At 35.1% G+C, this 19609-nt stretch overlaps 1 protein-coding gene and 1 pseudogene across 1 annotated transcript; one reads left to right on the forward strand and one right to left on the reverse strand.

Annotated features, from left to right (window-relative positions):
* Positions 1–4561: 4561 nt before the first annotated feature.
* On the reverse strand, positions 4562–16698 carry LOC149196847 (isocitrate lyase pseudogene; annotated as a pseudogene).
* Positions 16699–18580: 1882 nt separating this feature from the next.
* On the forward strand, positions 18581–18931 carry LOC149196848 (36.4 kDa proline-rich protein-like). Its single transcript, XM_089408457.1, has one exon. The coding sequence runs from the start codon at positions 18581–18583 to the stop codon at positions 18929–18931; it is 351 nt and encodes a 116-aa protein (XP_089264583.1).
* The last annotated feature ends 678 nt before the right edge of the window (positions 18932–19609 follow it).

A 19609-nucleotide genomic window follows, 5' to 3' on the forward strand; every position in this document is an offset into this window, starting at 1 on the left:
AGAAGTTGAAGTCCTTCTTAACAAGCTGAATCTGGGAGGCTTGGTGCTCATGGTGGTATTTCTTGGCCTCTCTTTGAGCTCTCCCATCTCATTCGAGAGAGTATTGACCAGACGGGTCAAGCTTTCCATATCAGATGGTTATTTCTCTTTGGCTTTTCTCATAGAGGCTTGAGGCCTCTTACCTGTGTCTTCAGAATCTCTTGTTGGTTCATCATATCAGATGAATTTCATTGTGCACAAGTGCTTCTCAATAATGATAAACTCTTCACGACTTTCCATTAGTGTTTGTTTCACAGTTCACTTCAAAAACTATGGAATGCCTGCTGACAACGCAGAAGTATAGTAATATATTCTGATGGAGTCGTGAGGTTTCATGTTTTCTGGAAAATTATTCAAGATTTGGTTGAACTTCTGATTGAAATCCTTCACTTTTTATTTCATTGTGCACAAGTGCTTCTCAATAATGATAAACTCTTCACGACTTTCCATTAGTGTTTGTTTCACAGTTCACTTCAAAAACTATGGAATGCCTGCTGACAACGCAGAAGTATAGTAATATATTCTGATGGAGTCGTGAGGTTTCATGTTTTCTGGAAAATTATTCAAGATTTGGTTGAACTTCTGATTGAAATCCTTCACTTTTTACTTTTTCTCCATCTTAAGATTACACATCTCTTTCAATAACATGGTGGGGTTCTTATCATCTATAAGTTTTTCAAGGCAGATCTCCTTATACCCCCTCCAATTTTGGATGGATTTTGGAGGAAGGCTATGATACCATACATCTGCTCTACCATCCCAGGTAGATGGAAAAGTTCTACATGCAATATCATCGTGACATACCTCAAGTGTTTGCAAATGTAGGTAAAATTTTTCAAGATGGTCTTCAACCTTCAATGGTTTATCAGGGTAATATTTCATTAAGAGCTTTTATTAATTCTTTGGCATCTTGTGTACAACAACTAAAAGTGCAAGTGGGCCCTGAGCAATCCAATCAAGATTTTGCTATGGCATGTCTTCTTCTTTTTCGTCCTCCTCTTATTTGTCAGAATCTGATGGCTCTTCTTCCTCTTTCGCTTCTATGCCCGACCCACAAAAATTTGTGCCTGAGAGTACAATTTTATCTTCGGCACAACCATAAAAGAGAGGTGGCTCTTCCTCCCTTTCCACAAATTCTGCTAACTATTCAGGAGTGAAAAGAACCACATATTGAAGAGTAGAAACCACTGTCCTTATGGGGGTGGTATTCTTCTTCTTCGAAGAATATGGAAGACTGATTGCTCCTGGGATCAATCCAACAAATTTTGCAAATTAATGGGTTATAGGGCGGATGGCCCAAATATGACCATATGGGATTTAACGTTAAGGATTGGGCTGAGAAGACTCACCGAATTTAGAAGCATGAGTAGGGTAGGTGCAATGAACATTATTTCCTTGAACAAAAGATAAGATGTTGGGTTCGGTGATGTTATTAGCCATAAAACACTAGATTCCCTCCTTCTAGCAATAGAAATGTTGATAGTGCTCGACCCACCAACATTGTGATAAATCCCTCATTCCATTCTAATAATTTGACGTTTCTTTTTTTTCAATAAATGTAGTACACAACCATGGTTACAAGTTTTACAAATTACTTGTTATTTTGGTATAAACTGTAGGATTTCCTATTTTCCTTCTAAAAAAGTCTCCCTCACAAATATCAACCTCTACCCCTTATTAAATAGGAATTTTTGAATTCAATATACTTATTTGCACTATAAAAATTTCACTACCTCAGATAGGTGTGTTATTAAATTATAATGGTAATAATGGAATTTACTTCACTGAACCAATAACCTTAGGAACTATACTCGTTCTACACCTAGGTCTCCGAATGGTAAATACTTATACGCTTCCTTCAATATTGTTGCTCCAAGTCCAATATTTCCCATATTCTTTATATATGTGTGTGTGGGGGGGGGGAGGGGGGAGGAGGGGGGGGAGGGGCGTTGATGTAGGCATATTTTGTAAAAGCATGTTAATGTGTCTCATTATATGGCAAAAGCAAAAAAGTACTCAAATGAAAAAAGATACAAAAAAGGAATATAAAAATATCAATTAATTATAAAAATAAATGCTAAATTTGTAACAAAGCTAACTGACAATAAATTTTGGTAAAAGCTATAGTGAACCTATTTAATGGGTTCAGAAAATATAAATAATGTTATAAAAAGTAAATACTAAATTTGTAAGTAAGTCAACTGATAGTAAATATTGGTAAAAACTATGGTTAATCACTCACAAAATATAAATAATTTTTTTAAATATGCAGGTTTAAATATGTGAAGTTAAATGAAATGCTAAAACTCTCTAAAAACATATATAAAAATAGAATTAGAATTTCTAAACAAATAATTTTATATATTATATTTTGAATAATATAAAATATTTTATTATAATTATATTTAAAAATTTTATTATAAAAAATTTAAAATATATTTTAAAAATTTTCAAAAAAATAATTTTAACATTTTGTTATATGTTATTTCAAATTTCTATTAAAAAAAATTGATTTTGTAAACTTTAAAGGATAGTTTCTTGGGTCGCGGTTTTATATATACAAAAAGATTATTATTTTTACTAGTATTTCAATAATAATTAAAAAATATGCTTACCTTTTATTTTTAAATTTGTTTAGCAATCTTTAGAATGTTTACAACACATCTCTTAAGGAAATTGGAATTAAAAAACATAAATCAATAGAGAAATGGGGGGTCGCAGTTTTGTCACTACTTAAAAATTTATGTAAAATATTAATGAATATCTTTTAAAGAAAATGAATAAATTAGATAAAAATATATATATTAAATTTTAGAAAAAATATGACATGAAATTGAATTTAAATTGACATGTTTTGTCTTCTTTTACCACCACCTAATTCTTGATGATTTTGTAAATTTAAGAGTAAACATTCCAACTCCATTTATTTTTATAAAACTTCTTTGCCACAAAAAGAGAAAAAGTGATACACATTAACATATGGTTGGTAGAGTACACAACATAAACTGGTGCCTTCAACCCCTCTCCAATGGATACGAGGACTACCATCTTCCCCAAGTGAATTTGGTTCGAAAATAAGTGCAACAAGACTTCCTTTTCCTACTTGTCGTTCTTATTAGTCCCTGCCATCTGGCATTCGGCAGGGACTATTGTAATCGATCCGGTGCGAGATAGCATTAGTTTCACGTTTTATCACTGTGTTATACGCTGCTTATTACAAAGTTTTCAAACGCTCGATTATCGCGCTGTGCCGGATAACCAAAGTTTTATTTCAAACTTAACTTTTGCCATCTTATTTGGCCTCTTCCCGAGGCGGAAGAGGCCCGACCATGGCTTATATTAGTTTTACGCCTGCTGCATTTTGGCTAACCGTAAACTGGTTTGTTTTAATGTTAACATTAGTTTGAAACGTTAAATGTCTGAGATTGGCAGGTAGCTACAAGCAACATATCATAAGTTCGAACTTAGCAATCGCAGGTAATTACAAGTGTCTTTGCATGTGTTACAGGTGGATGATGCAGCGCAGCTGTGCTTTGCTTTATATTCATTAGCTTCTATGCTGTATATTCATTAGCTTCTATGCTGTATGCCCTTTTCCAAATCAGAACCTAGTGTGGTCTGTTTGCAGTCCTAGAGAAGTTACCTCCTGCTTCGGGCAGAGACAACAGCAAAATTTTATTCAGTTTCCAGTGCCGGCCGAACGCAAGAAGAAGCCTTTGGTCCCAGAGGATCCTCCAAGTCGGTGCGTCGGTGCTGTCTATATCGCGGTCGCTGTCTTCTTCCCACTGTGCTGGTTGTGCTTCTGAAGCCGTCGCTGGAAATTCTCTTTTCCCACTGTGCTGGTTGTGCTTCTGAAGCCGTCGCTGGAAATTCTCTTTCAACTCCACAGTTAAAGATTGTTGCATAACAATGTAATCTCAAAACAGGGTGTGAAGAGCTTTTGGTTATTTGTTATCTACCATGCAAACTATTCATAAACTATTCATGTTCTGTAAGTGTAATGTACAATCTTTTATCCTAAATTATTAAAAAAATTCAGGTAATAACCCCATTCAAATTTGAACTTCTTTTCTATTCTGCTTCTCTTAGTATTCTATGCTAATTTCAGTCATTTGTTGGAAAAATCACTGCTTTGAATGTGGCATGAGCTACGGCGAATCAAAACAGGGTGTGAAGAGCTTTTGGTTATTTGTTATCTACCATGCAAACTTCCCATATTCATAAACTATTCATGTTCTGTAAGTGTAATGTACAATCTTTTATCCTAAATTAAAAAAATTCAGGTAATAACCCCATTCAAATTTGAACTTCTTTTCTATTCTGCTTCTCTTAGTATTCTATGCTAATTTCAGTCATTTGTTGGAAAAATCACTGCTTTGAATGTGGCATGAGCTACGGCGAAGAAGCTAGCTAGTTCCCCTGAGCTACAGCGAAGAACTTATTCTAGCTCTATAAGAAGTGTTCCATATGCTATTAGTCTAGAACTAGATGCTATTAGAATGAAATGATATTTCTCTCTCTCCAGTCTCCATTCTTTTTATCCATTCTTTTCAAAAGAAACTGATATTGATAACAGGAATGCAATTTTACCTTTACCCATTGCAGCAGTGGCAGAGATCCCACCCTGCACAGTCTTGAGAAGAGTATCATAGTAATTAGCACCAGACCACTTCTGGTGGGCGAGAGTGTCAACCCTATTAGCCCTTTCTTGTCTTTGAATCTGCTGGACGTAAGCCAGCATGCCCTTCTTGGCATAGTCCCTTGCAAAGGTGTCGATGACTAATGCATCGGCATGGAATCCAGCCAGAGTGATGAACTGCCAGCAAAAGCCCAGCTGTGCTATCTGAGGAATGAAGTTCATCATCTGTTCATCGCTCATGCGAGAAGCATCCCAATTGAAAGAAGGTGACAGATTGTAGGCCAACATCAGGTCTGGATGCTTTGATTTCACCCCTTGTGCAAACTGCTTACATTCTACCATGTCGGGGCTTGATGTCTCCATCCAAATTAGGTCTGCATGGGGGCCAAAAGCCCAACCCCTGAGAATAGCAGCCTTGGTGGAACCTTGGAACCTATAAAACCCTTCTCTGGTTCTAGGAAGATCCCAATCCCAAAACACATCAGAAACCCCCAATTTCTCGGCCAGTTCCCGGGCTTCAAAGTGGGGGAGCTGATCAATCTTGTTGAACCAGAGATTGATTCTCTCCCATCAATATTGGTCTGAATCAAAGTTGCTGCTACTGCATCCGTTCTAGGTATGAGAACAGTCTCTACTCCCATGATATCAAATTGCAATCGGGCAGCCACAAGCCTATTGATATGCTCTGCAGTAGAAACCAAGACTTTGCCAGCCATGTGACCACACTTTTTTGTCACAGAGGCCTGATCCTCAATGTGCACCCCTGCTGCACCCCTTTCTACAAAGAGCTTACAGAGCTTAACTGTTGCAGTTGTCCCACCAAAACCAGTGTCTCCATCTGCGATGATGGGCCTGAGGTAGTCAATCTTCTCTGCTCATACTCATTCTGGCCTCCCTCTGTGGACTTAATACAGAGAATGCTACTAACAAAACGACGAAATAATCTTAGTAATGCAGGAAATCCAGACACAAAAATGTCAGGGCAGACAAGCTAAAACAACCGCTGTTGCTGCGGTTGCGATTTTTATAAGCTGGTGTTTTTACAGTGTTTGTTTTCTCTTACCACATGGTCGTATTCTCCAGAAACATGAAGACAGGTTTCATTTTCATGCAACATGTTTCATTTTCGTTTTCTATGAGCATGCCACGTTTCATTTTCAGTACCTTTCGTGTGATCCTGCTAGGCCGTCGGTTCAAAGTCTTGCATACGATGTGTAATCCGTTATCGTGGAAGACTCACATTGGCGGGCTAAGCGGGTTGTTTACACCTGTGATGGCGCCACCACTTGCAGCTGTCGTAAGCCCACTATAAACATTTTGTGTCCTTTTTTACAGGCATACGTATGGCAGTATGTATTTGACTCTCGTTTAGATCCAGCCCTTTTCTACTGGTATATGGTATATACAAATATGTATGGCATTACGTGTTTGACGGTGAGCTTTATTGGTTTTCTTTTGTAAGATGAACCTATTTCAAAACTACCGCTACCGGCAGCAACTACCCTACCACAGTCGCTCCCTTTTTAATATTAGACCCTAATAGAAAAACACGATTTCACGGAAATAGAGAGTTGCTAATGCTATGGAAATGTCCTCGTTATATAATATAAAGAAACTTCCAAAATTAACTTATCTTGAATTAAACTAATGATTTTAAACAAAATTGTTAAAAGGTAATGGATTAGCTACACAAGCTCTATATGTCCAATTTTGGCTTCTGGTTGAAAAGGATCTTATTTTCTTCCTGCTCCTGTTCTCCAGTCTATCCACTGCCGAGACAAATAGCATTGTGCTTTTTTTGGAACCTCAATTTTCAAACTATTCGCAGTTACTACTGATTTTAGAGTTCAGTTTTGTGTTGCACAATGGCTATTGGCTATCTCAGCGTTCCAATTTCAGCGCTTTTGACACATCACGTATTCTTGGTGTATTTTCTTGTATATGTTTCCTTCCATTATAACTTCTTTACTCTTGTGGCGAAGAATCAAACACAACTACCAAGTTAATCCTCGTTCTTCCATGTAATTCGTATCCCATATGGTGGATCATCTATATTTTCCATTCTAACTTAGAGTTGTAAATTTACTAATACTTACTTGGGTGTGTTTCTTCTACATCTTATAGGTACACTATATTCCTATAGTGGTTCAGTAGATTATTTGGAGTTTCTACCATGTGTGGATGCCATTGACTAACTATTCTAGTGTTTGGGCATTCTAGGTTTGTTACTACTCCTTGACGTGGATTTTGACATAGTTACCTTCACCATGCTTCTTGAGATACAAGAAAATAAATACAGGCATGTTGTAGAAGTTTGTTGTTGAAAGAATTTATGTGTGTTTTTATTTCCAGCAAATTCTCAACTCTAGCTTCTATCAATAGCATCTTGTCACTTTCACTAAATGCTAATCTCACTGGTTGTAATTTACTAAATTCAAGGTCCTCCTAATAGCATAGTTTCAATTTTGTAGGCTTTATTTAAGCTCAAGTCTCTGATATTGTTTCCCTACACTTAATTAATTTGTGACGTATTTGAATAATAATGGCAATGAAAGTGTGAGATGTTAATCTGACATTTTTGACCTTAGAAAGTTATTTTTCTTAAAAAATTTACTTGGTATGTCAATTCTTGAGTTATACGAGTTAGAATTTATTTTCATTGCATCGTAGCGGTGGGTTATTTGAAGTTAATATCGGCTGAGCCATTAGCTTGCCGAATAGCCACACTCCATTACATTATGGAAATTCTCATTTTGAATGGTTATGAGCAGTCAGGGTTCAATCAGTGGTTTCAACTCTTACAAGTTTAGAGATCGTGATGGTCACATCATCAGGGTGATCAAGAGACTAATTTACTATTTTTCTTATTTCCTGCATTAATTTACATGGTTGTGCGAATATACTACTTCTAACCGTTGTATTGGGTGTATTTATCCCCAATTCTGTGATAAGATTTTATCTCGCCTATATAGTTACAATACTCTATTTATAAAAGCTCGCCTAGCATTTGTGACACACTATACTTCTATTTTACCAATTGTTTTATGTGTAGATATTCATAACTTTACTCTTTTTCTGAAAAACGTAGTATATGTATTGTTGAATATTGTTTAGTCATAGCTGAATTTCATTATTTCTATGTGTCATTTTTGTTTTATAATAAATATATATATATGTAGGTATACAAGGTATTGTTCATTTCCCATACCCTTTTCATTATTCAGCATAGACCACTATCGTCTAGTTCTCAAATCAGTATACTTCCTTTGGATCAGTACCCATTTTTGTTTTTCTTTTTATTCTTATGAATGAAGTTCTTCTCGGCCATCTTGAGTTATATGCTCGAGTCTAACTATTTTCCCCATGGTTATGAAGTCAAATAAGGTTGTTGACATTTAGTAGAGAATCCTAAGAACAATATTTACAATTTGGTGGTATTTTCTCAAGAAATTCTATCAAAAGTGTACTAGTTCTAGCTATAGTCAAATATGGTTCTAGCCTCTTGATTTCTGTCTAACTGAAACTCCCAGGAATTAGTAATTAATTTAAAACTATTGTTTCACCATGGAAGCCACATCTTTTTTGAATGCATATAAAATAAAACAACATTCTACTAAATATAGTTTTTCCATTACTCCTAACAACCAATATACCTAATACACCATACAACATTAATTTCATGCAGAATATTAATTATTTCAATCTAGTGCATCATATACCTAATAAGTTTGAATAAAATCATGGAGCACATAATGAGATTGAAATAAATCAGCAAGGGAGTACTCGAAAGTTCACACTTTCTCACTACCCAACCTAGAATTACTGTCCTCGGTTCACCCCCGAGCTGCGTACTCCTGGCCAACAACCAACGCCCCTTGTTGATTGCTTCATCAAGTATATAATACTTGTCTTTCATGATAAAATTTAATTTTAGTGGCGTCTCTCTTTGTGGAGCTTTTTTTATCCAATTGCCTAGAGGATTTTCCATAAAAGCGTGCCTTTCTCTCCTGTACTGCTTTTATGTTTTGTCCAAGCTTAGCATCTTTCTCCAGCTAAACAACTTAATGGATCTTTCTCTCCCATCCATTAAGCTTATCTAGAATTTTATCTAGATCCCCTTACCGTGAAAGAATTAACCAGTCACATTTACATATGAGATTATATTCTTTTATTTTGGCAAGATTATCGTTTCTAGGTGTCTCATTCACAAGCACATATGCTCTGTTTATTTATTTATTAACAATTATTAATTTACATCATTGTTCCTGTATCTTTCATGGATTTTCCACCATTATATCCAAAACAAGATTGCAGCAGCAGAGGCGTATTACAAATACTCAAGGGATCTCCCCAATGTGATGTCACAATTAGACCTAACACCATTTGGTGTAGGATTCCCATTCGGTATAAAGGCCTGATTGCCAAATTCTAAAATATTTTCCTTGGATCTAACTGTTAGCAAGAGAGAGGGATGAAATGATATATTTGAAAATAAAGAGGGTGTGCCTGATGAGTGTTCAGTTGCAACCATATCAAGGTTCTTCTACTACATATGGGAAAGAAAGTGAGCCTCTAAGTGAGAGGTGATAGTACCCCCCAAGAAGAGACACACATGCACCAGAAGGGTCCATCTAACATCTAGTGTAATAGTCCAAATCAGATGCGATGGTCATTACAACCAACAAATAGAGAAATATCTATCTAATATCCCACGGAATAGTACACAAGGATAGGAAAACAATGACAACCATTACAACATACTCTCAATAAGGTAAATACTAGAATAACTGAAATAGTTCAACTATCTTAGCACATGTAAAAGCAGACATGAAATACAAACATCTGCATAGTAGTCTTACAAAAATTCATATTCCATGCATGAAGAAAGTGATGGCCTTGAAGGCTTATGTTATTAAGTAAAAGTTCCATGACACATGTTTACAATGTACATCACTAGCCCCAGTAGTGTAGCATTGGAGCCACTCCTTGCTTCTCAAAGAACTAGTTGACCTCTTTAATGCCTTCCACAAGGAGCCAAGGTGAAAATTCATTTGCTCATACAGTGAGGGAGTATATATAACCAAGGGTGACTCTTTGACTACCCTCATGACTATTTGGCTTCCATGTGTGTGACTTCCACTTTACAATACATTTGAATACAATATACATTATCCACAATAGTGATGTGGCATATGACCACACATGACACTACTGACATGGACTGCTTGATGATGTGGTAATGTCAAGTCACTGTTGCTGCTAAGTGTTGTATGTCTTCTTGAAGATGCTTTCTCTTAACCCTCACATGGCTTGGTGATGTAGAATCTTCAATGATCTTCAATCTTGGATAATGGTCGCAAACTTGCATCCCTTCACTTTTTCTTGATTGATAAAATTGTCAATCCAATTATAAGAGAGTATTTCAGAATGCTTCCCTCAGTCTTCTCCCTCTAAATCATCTTTCCATGGCATGGTAGGGTACATGTTCCTTTAATTCACTCATGAAGAGAAGACATCAATCAGAAAAACCCCTAATCTAACATGAGTCTTTTTGATCTACCAATTGAGCCCGAAACAACTGACAGGATGGGAAGAGGGACTCAGTGACTGCAAATTGCATAGTTCCTATAACCAAGGAAAATATAGAGCTTTGAAACTACGCAGTACATAGTTGAGGGAGGCCTAAAGGACAAGACTATGCAATTTCCCGAGGTAGTGGGGTATGGCTGAGGGAATGGACACTAGGAGAGCCAACTATGTAGTTTTTGGAGTCAAGGGAGGTTGAGCTTCGGTGCACCTGTGCATTTCAAGAACTTGGGGGATGAGCTTGAAGATTGAGGATGCGAAGGGCGCAGTTTACGCTGGGCTGGAGGACACTACTGAACAATTTTGGAGGTCAATGCCGAGACTTGGGCATAGGAACTGCGTAGTTTGGCAGTCCTAGGAGTGAGATAACGTGCATTGTGTAGTGCAAAGCAATAAGGTCACACCTAGAGGGTTGAGGCTAGGCTGCTCAATTGTGAAGTTTTTCCGAAAATGGCTAAGTGTGGGATCAGTGAGATAGGTGATGAAGTATGATGAACCTTGCATGTGATCAGAAACTTATAATACTATGAAAACATGACAACATGGATCATATGAACATATGAACAAAGTGTTTCCCTCTGTGTGACTTCTTTACAACAAGATGTGACAAGTGCAACACTTAGGATAGAATTTGAGATGACCGTGATAACACTTGTGCGACAGTGCTAAGGACTTTGTGTATGGGTACGAAATATGTTTACATAGTTATAAAAAATCATATACACAAAGAGAGACCTTTAAAACCATTATAATATGCTTGAAAATATTGCATGACAAGCAAATATGACAAAACACAACAGCTAACCCAACATGCAAAATGATACAAAACAACATGCAAAATGATACAAAACACTACGTGAAAGATCATGAAATAAGCTCTAATGTTTGCGACAACAATGTACAAGACCAAGGAAGGCTTAGAAATTGAGTGTAAGCCAAAATTTTGGAGGGTGCTGCAGCAACTACAACAACTCTAAGAATTCAATTTTCCTTTGAGCATTTTGCAAACATGTTTTGATGTCACAGAACGTGTCCATGATGACTAGGACACTGTTATGAACAATAGATATCATTATATTGCTTAATAATTGTAGCGAATCATAGAGTCACCATTTTCCCCAAGTTTCTATCAAATAAAAATTTAGAATCAACTTTCAAAAGAGTGTCAGCTACCACCAAAAATACACCCAATAAAAACAAATTTACAATATTCAAAAGATTGGAGGAAAGTGAGAATAAACACCCTTATATAAAATAGAAAAAAACTTATTTTCCACTTCTTTCACTCTCTTCAATCAATTTCATTATTTTGGTATTTCGCCCTAGAATCTCATGTCTTTAAACATATACGGTATTGAAAAGTATACAGGAACAAATACACATTGTGAGAATCAATTCAATCAAAGATGGTCCGTATCCCTGATGCCATTTCGCTTTCCAACATATTCCAACTGGAATCCTTTACAACGGTGGAAGGTGACTTTGATAAACAAAAACACTGTCATTTTCAGAAGATAAATTCAACTATTTTTTCAAAGGAGTTTGGTTCGTTGGATTCCTCTCCTTTCTGTCAAAATGAATCTCAAAAACTCGAAGATGCGGACATATCAGAAAATCATCATAGATGAATTCTCCAATGCATTGATACCTCCTTTAAACATATGACAACAATATTACTTGTATTTACGTTGCCTAGGTTAGAGTCTGCGACACTGCTGAACTTCTCGATGCCATCGTGAGGTCGAACGTCTTCAATCTTATAACCCAACGGAGTTTCGTATTGGGATAATTACTACTAGACTTCTTTCTCCTCCCTCCATCACAACATTTAGCCTTTCGTTTAAATCTGGTGCAGAATCAGTCCTAAAGTCGCCTCTAGTACAATTCCCACGACAAAATCAAAAGGACTTACGCCAGGAAAAACAACATGCGCCAATAGAAACCTGCAAGAAACCCTTACGAAAATAACCGAAAGGCTGAAACTCTCCTTCGATTCAAATTGAAAAGGCAATCAATTACAAACTGAGATGGTGTTACACAATGGAAAGGGTGATTTTGGCACTGAAAGCAAATGCTTCAGAAAATGGGTCCAATTAGTCAACAATCTTATTAAAAATCGACAACAAATAGATAAGTTTCAAACCTGCTGCATCATATTGGTAAGCCAAATTGGTAATTGTTATGAAATTTGAATGCATGCTTGGCCAATTTTTATTTTGAGCAGAAAGGCTTACAGTTAGCAGAGATAGCTCGCGCTCTTGGATTATTTACAGCCATAGATTCGCCATCAACAGGTTTAAATATATCTGGTCTCTAATGCATCTTTCATAATATATACCTCCACATCTCTCATAAAACATATATCTCGACATTCTGGCAACACAGTGGCCAGGAAGTAGAAACGAGATAAAAAAAACATGTGCGGTTTGCAGAGGGTATAAAAAAAGTGCTCATGGATACAATCCATGACTCCGTACCTTATTTATTGCATCATTAGCAGTGCGTTGAGGAGACCGATACCACCAACTTCACTAGTGTCTATCGAAACCGTTAATATTTTTTAACCATCAAAATTGCTTTTTTTTGTTAATGAAATGTTATAGAGAACTCGAACCCCTCTGCCTCTTTCACACAACGCCTAGATCTCACACAATGCACGAAATATTTTGATTGGTAGATGCAAACCGGTGATCAAGAAAGGCCACAAATCTAGTGGAACAATTTAATCAACAGGGCGAATGAACTACATGCTCTGATACCACTGTAAAACACACAAATTGGAAACCAAATGCAATTATATTATATACTAAATATTAATGTCAAAGAATGATGTACAGTGTGAATACATAAATACAACAAGAAACCGTTGAATTAGTATGGCAGTCTTTTTTAACTCTAATAACTATTCACTATAATACAAACTTAATAATAACTACCCACTATAACACAAACTTAATCTTGAAAATTAATTATCTAACATAGAAAATCTAGAACTCTAAAATCTCGATCAACTAGATCAAGCCAAGGGACTAAGTTTGCTCCTCATCTCATCTCAAATTGGCTTGGTCGTTATTTTTGGGATGACAAGCTAATATGAAGCACATGGTGCTACTTTTATAGCATAAAGATAAAGATTAAATGATATTGAATCCTTCGGGGATACAAGCACTCCCATACATCGTCTACGAGACTTTCTTTGGAACACGGTTACACAACACTTTGAAATCTTTAATTCATTATAATTTGAACCTCCTTGTCGATATCAAATGATATACAATTTGAACTTCCCGTGAATACGTCTTGCTTTCCCTCTCTTTGGAACACGATTGCAACGTGCAATTACGGTGGGAATTGAACTTAGTGGAATCGAAGTTCTCCCCAACTTCCCTACCCACTCAGTTCCAACTTCCAAGTCGTTACTCACGGATGAGTTTTATGTTCTCATAGTTTGCTTTTTTATTATAATAGAAATGTATAGGGATAAGATACTATTTCTTTCACAAGTCGTGTGGAATGTTAATGGTTAACGCATTCATATACAAGAAATAACGGAACCGTAAAAATAAACCAGAATTGATTAATAATTATTGTCAAAATATTCAGTTTGAATGTATATTTTTATAATATTTTAGTATTGTTAAAAATTAAAAAAATTATTAAATTATAATTTTATTTTTAATTTATATATATATATATAATTTGAAAATATAAAATATTTTTTAAAAATTAAAAAAAAGGACATAAGTACAGTTAAGATAAATCTCAATCTTCTACCTTAATTATTAATAAAAATATTATATAGATAGTGTATAGAGTTTAATTCTTAACCATATATCTATTAATTGTGCCGAGAAGTAATATGCAAAAAAACTATGAAGACATAATCATTCATACTGTTACATTTAGAAATAATAAAATAATATTCACATTAATAAATTAAAAATTAATATTAATTAAAAAGAAATATTTGATATATATCAATTTTACCTTTTGAAAAATAAATCAAAAATCTAGATAAAAATTGTTTTTACCATTAATTTATTAGAAAGAGAACTAATCAAGTTATTATTTTAAACAATGATCTCAATTGCTTTAACTAGTAGAGAGAAAAAAAACATGAAAGCTTGGTTAACATTTTGTTTTTTGCTAATATGATTTATCTATATAAATATAGTGTTCTAATAAAATGCCAGGAATCCAAATGGATGATTTGTTGTCAAACACTCATATTTACAGTCATTCAAATTTAAATAAAACACTTAGATTTTGATTGCCTAAATAACTCCTATAAACTTAAACAAAAAATTTAAATTTTTATCATCCTCAAAATATCTAGAAAAGAAAAATCTCATACACAAAAGAACTTCATCTTGTAACAAAATATTGCTAGTTTTTTTTGATGTTAACGTTTTTAAATAATTTAAATAAAAAACTAATCTCCTATAAAATAAGAATAATGTTCAAAATTATATAAAAAAAAACAACATTTTTTGACTTCCGGAAGCAAGTTCTCTATTCACGGAGAAAAAAAGAGAAAATATAATGATAATTTCTTGGAATAATAAAAAGAGTCAAATCCAATAAAAATTCTTCTAAGAAATAGATTAAAACTAAGAAGCTATATATATGGATTCCCAAAAAAAATATTATACAAATAGAAAACAATAATAGTTTTTGCACACTCTAAATTTGATTTTAAAAAATTCTTTCAATCATAAAACTGAAGAAAATAATATATATATCTTGAAAACCTAGAACTCCCGCAGTAAAAAAAAATTTGAACCTTTGATGCCAAAATTCGCACTTTTTTATACCGGATAATAATTCATAGAAATTTAGGTTAAACACCTCCTAAGAAGGAGAGTTAATGATATCAATATATACCATGTAAAAATAATGAAAATTGGGGCATCTATCTTCGTACGTTAAGTTTAGGAGCTCTTAAATTTAACATTAAAGCAGGGTGTCCATAAACATAGAACCAGAGCCCCAAGGTGTCCATAAACTTGGGAGTAGATCCTAGTTGTATGTATTATTAAAATTAAGAGTAAGATAATTGTGACTAATTTTGTTTTACTCAAATTATATAAAAATATTTAATTATTAAAAATACCTATAACTAAAAAGACTGTATTCAGATTATAAAGACTGTATTTAGATTATAATTATATATTATGGAAAATCAATTATAATTAAAAATCCATTAAATATAAAAATAATAAATTCAATTTCCTATAATAAAATCAATTTCCTCTATAACGGTATAGATTAGAAAAATGACCTACTTAAAAAACTAATCATTGAAATTTAATTAACGAAAATAGTAAATCGATATTTTTAAAATAAAGGTGATTGATAAAAATGGTTAAATCATACACAGTTACAGAAATACAATTATATTAAGCACAAATGATGTATGTGCAAAGACACTCACACACAGATTTACATTCAGATTACTCTATTAAATAGAGTTTCTGAGATCCAACTTATTCCTAAATTACATAAAGAGGTTGAGAGAATTTCTCAACCATCACAAACCAACTTCTTAAATATGGAATGTAAGCATTAACTCCAATATCCCCCCTTAATGATTACATTGCATGAAAGTAAAAACATAATCAAGCTTATCAGTAGATGCTCCATCAAGTTGCCTCATAACCCTCGGAAAGGTGTAGTTGGCAAGTTGGATTCCCGAGTTCATTCAACTCGAATCAAGGACCTTCCGAAGTCAATTACTGGACAGTATCCCAATCTGTCGCATAACCTCATTAGGAAACCACTTCCATGTCTAGCACTAATGAGGGATCCTTCCCTAGATGCACAACTGCCATACTATCTGGACAACCATCCATATTAAGCCTTACTGCTACTTGATCTTTAAGTACTGGCATCAGACACATAGTTGAACTGCTGGTTATTTTTAAAAGAGTTTAACAGGACAGGTTTTATCACAGAGGACAGGTTTTGCCGATCCTAAACCAATGAGTGACACAGTTAGCATGGAATATATGGGAGCATGGCAGTTGCACCACTTTCTCGCCATCATCATAAATCTCCAAACAGACTGCACACTTCTCACCATCATCTGCTTCTTTTTTGAATGAAATAGTTGGCAATGCAGCCAGTGTTTGAGCAGTCAACTCATCGTGCAATACCCTCTCCTCACGCAGTTGTTGCGATATTATCTGGAGGCACCGCAGTATAATAGTATGGTCATCATTGGAACTCTGCAATAGCATATTAAATGTTTGAGTAGACAGCCCATCGGTCACAAATCCAGTAGCCCGCGCCTGCAAGAACCGCTGCTCACGCAATTGTTGCAATATTCTATTAGATCTCTGAAGCCGCCACAGCATGACAATAATGTCATCATACAAATTCAGCAATCTCTCAAATTCGTGTCCAACGCCGAAGATTCGCTTATTCATGTCCATCTCGAATTTAGTTTGCTCTTCAGGCGTGTAAATCTGTAGCAAATTGTTGTGATTGAGGATCGATCTTAGGTACAATAATGACTCAACTCTTTCGATCAGATTCAATTATAACTTTTGGAATCGGCTGTCTCTCTGCGTGAATATCAGACACGGCTCTCTGTCTCTCACATCTGGACTGGCTCGTTTGATCATATCTCTCTGCAACGCAGATTCTTCCCAAAACCCATAAATATCGACCAATATCACTGTGATAAAAGGACATGTAGCAATGAAACATCTGCAGTGGCCATCTCTGATATAACTTACAATAAAATCAGCTACAACCGGGCTTTCTCTGCGCCCCAATTAGTCCGCATCTTAGAAGCATAAAGTTTGTTTCTCTATGGAAGCTCACGGCCGCAATGGAGATGGGGATGGTTTACGGCTGCATACGCAGGTTGCTCCGTCTAGAATACTCAGGTTGCAACAGCCCGGTAAACATCCAGATGTACTTCCTCACAACACAGGTTCAGATCTAGCTCCGATACCATGATAAAAATGGCTAAATCATACACAGTTACAGAAATACAATTATATTAAGCACAAATGGTGTATGTGCAAAGACACTCACACACAGATTTACATTCAGATTACTCTATTAAATAGAGTTTCTGAGATTCAACTTATTCCTAAATTAGATAGAGAGGTTGAGAGAATTTCTCAACCATCACAAACCAACTTCTTAAATATGGAATGTAAGCCTTAACTCCAACAGTGATCAACATAAAAGAGAAAAAGAAAGAGAAAAAGAAGGAGAAAGAGATATAGAAAAAAAAAAGAGATATTTATAATCATACAAATTTATATATTGTTTATGTAATCCTATCACAAGAAAAAATTTATAATCATACAGACTTACATTACCTACATAATCGATGAAGAAAAAGAATAAATATTTATAATCCTATAAACTTACATTGTGCACATAATTGAAGAAGAAAAAATTATTTATAGTCATACGAATTTACATTGCTTACATAATCCTATCATAAGAAAAAGAAGAAGATGATGTTGATATTTATAATCATACGAACTTACATTGCCTACATAATCGAAAAAGAAGAAAATGATATTTATAGTCATACGAACTTACATTGCCTACATAATTGAAGAAGAAAAAAATATTTATAATCATACGAACTTACATTCGTGAAGAAGAAGTTATTTATAGGCATACGAATTTACATTGCCTACATAATCGAAGAAGAACAACAAATTATTTATAATCGTACGAACTTACATGGCCTACATAATCATATCACATTGTAACGCGTTGGGAATCCTATCCTCAAATAACATTAGAAATGTCAACACGCGCCATCCTCGAATAATGAACTAAATTTCAATTTTACATTCACGATTTAGTCTCGTGAAGACTGAAGGCTTGCAAATATGAACGCTCATCTTATTATATTTATTTCCAGAATCGTTAGGAAGCTTTAGTATTGCATGAGACATTGAATTAATTGATCCTTGATGTCGATATCGAATTATATATAATTGCAACCACGTAGATTCCCAAGTTGCCATGTACGGAAATTAGTATTTTGCATTATTGTTATATAAATTACAGCTAGAAGATGCGATTTCCGCTTACGGCGCCATGGGAAGCGCTTGACATTTTGCAATAATGATGATAAATTATAATGAGGATCTGACAAAATAATAATATTCAATTACGAAAATTGTGCACTGAAAGTAACACAGCTGCTATAAAAACCGTATGCTGTGAGCTCAAACATGCAATCCCTTCCTTTTGCCTTTTCGGTTGTTTGCTTCCCTGCTCTTTGATTGAATTTCATATTCATTTCGATTAGGGAAGAAGCATCGAATTTGAATGAAGATGGCAAAGGGTGTAGCATTGCTTTTTATATTTATGATTAGTGCTTCAACTACCATGCCCACGCTAGTATTGGCAGACGGTGGGGGATCATCATGTCCTTTAGATGCATTGAAACTGGGAGCCTGCGTTGATTTGTTGGAGGGCTTGGTGCATGTAGTCATTGGAGACCCTGTTGTCAACCAGTGCTGCCCACTGATAGAAGGCGTTGGGGCTTTGGAGGCAGCGCTGTGCTTATGTACAACTATCCGCCTCAAGCTACTCGATGTCAATGTCATCCTTCCACTGGCTCTGGAGCTTTTTGTTCAATGTGGCCTTACCCCTCCTCCGGGCTTCACATGCCCACCTCTTTAGGTAGCAAGTTGAAATGCATGCTATGTCGTCCCTCACTCGAATATTGGCTTCATTTAGAAGTACGGTTTCGTTTGGTTTAGTTTAAAATATGTGAACGTAGTATGTGGTTATGGATTGCGCGGAGGCGAAATGTTGTGACAATAACGTGACCGATGTTTACGTATATTCTATTTTGGCTCATGCACTAACTAGAATATGCACGTCAGTCTGCTGTGTTTCGTTATTTTTTTTCTATAATAAAGGGGACGAATGATTTCCTTGGCACCGTTGTGAATAATATTTATCTCAGATGATAGTGTTGTCTTTTCTCTGTGGTCGGATTATGATTTTTGTTAACTGTTTATTTAGCTGATGACCTCGTGAATTTTAACGAACTGCAAAATTTGTATTGTGCACTAGATTTTTGTTATTTTTTTATTTTAGGTGACGACATTGTGAATTTCAACGAACTGCAAAATTTGTATTGTGCACTGGATTTTTGTTATTTTATTTTTTTTATTTTTTATCTAGTGACCTCGTGAATTTCGACGAACGACAAAATATGTTCGACGCGCGCTTACCATTAAAGCATGACGAGTATAATAGATAAGAAAAATCTGTATCGTTAAGATTCAGAGAAGTATCATTGTGAGATTTTTTTTTTAAGGCAGGGTCTGTTTTGCAGTTTTTAGCTTGAAT

This window comes from Pinus tabuliformis, chromosome 2_2, assembly GCF_031772625.1.
Source record: "Pinus tabuliformis cultivar Carrire ecotype Pingquan chromosome 2_2, CPIR1, whole genome shotgun sequence".
Classification (NCBI taxonomy): Eukaryota; Viridiplantae; Streptophyta; class Pinopsida; order Pinales; family Pinaceae; genus Pinus; species Pinus tabuliformis.

Bases quoted from the DNA above. Each gene is read 5' to 3' on its own strand.
- LOC149196848 (XM_089408457.1), top strand. From the start codon at position 18,581: ATGGCAAAGGGTGTAGCATTGCTTTTTATATTTATGATTAGTGCTTCA.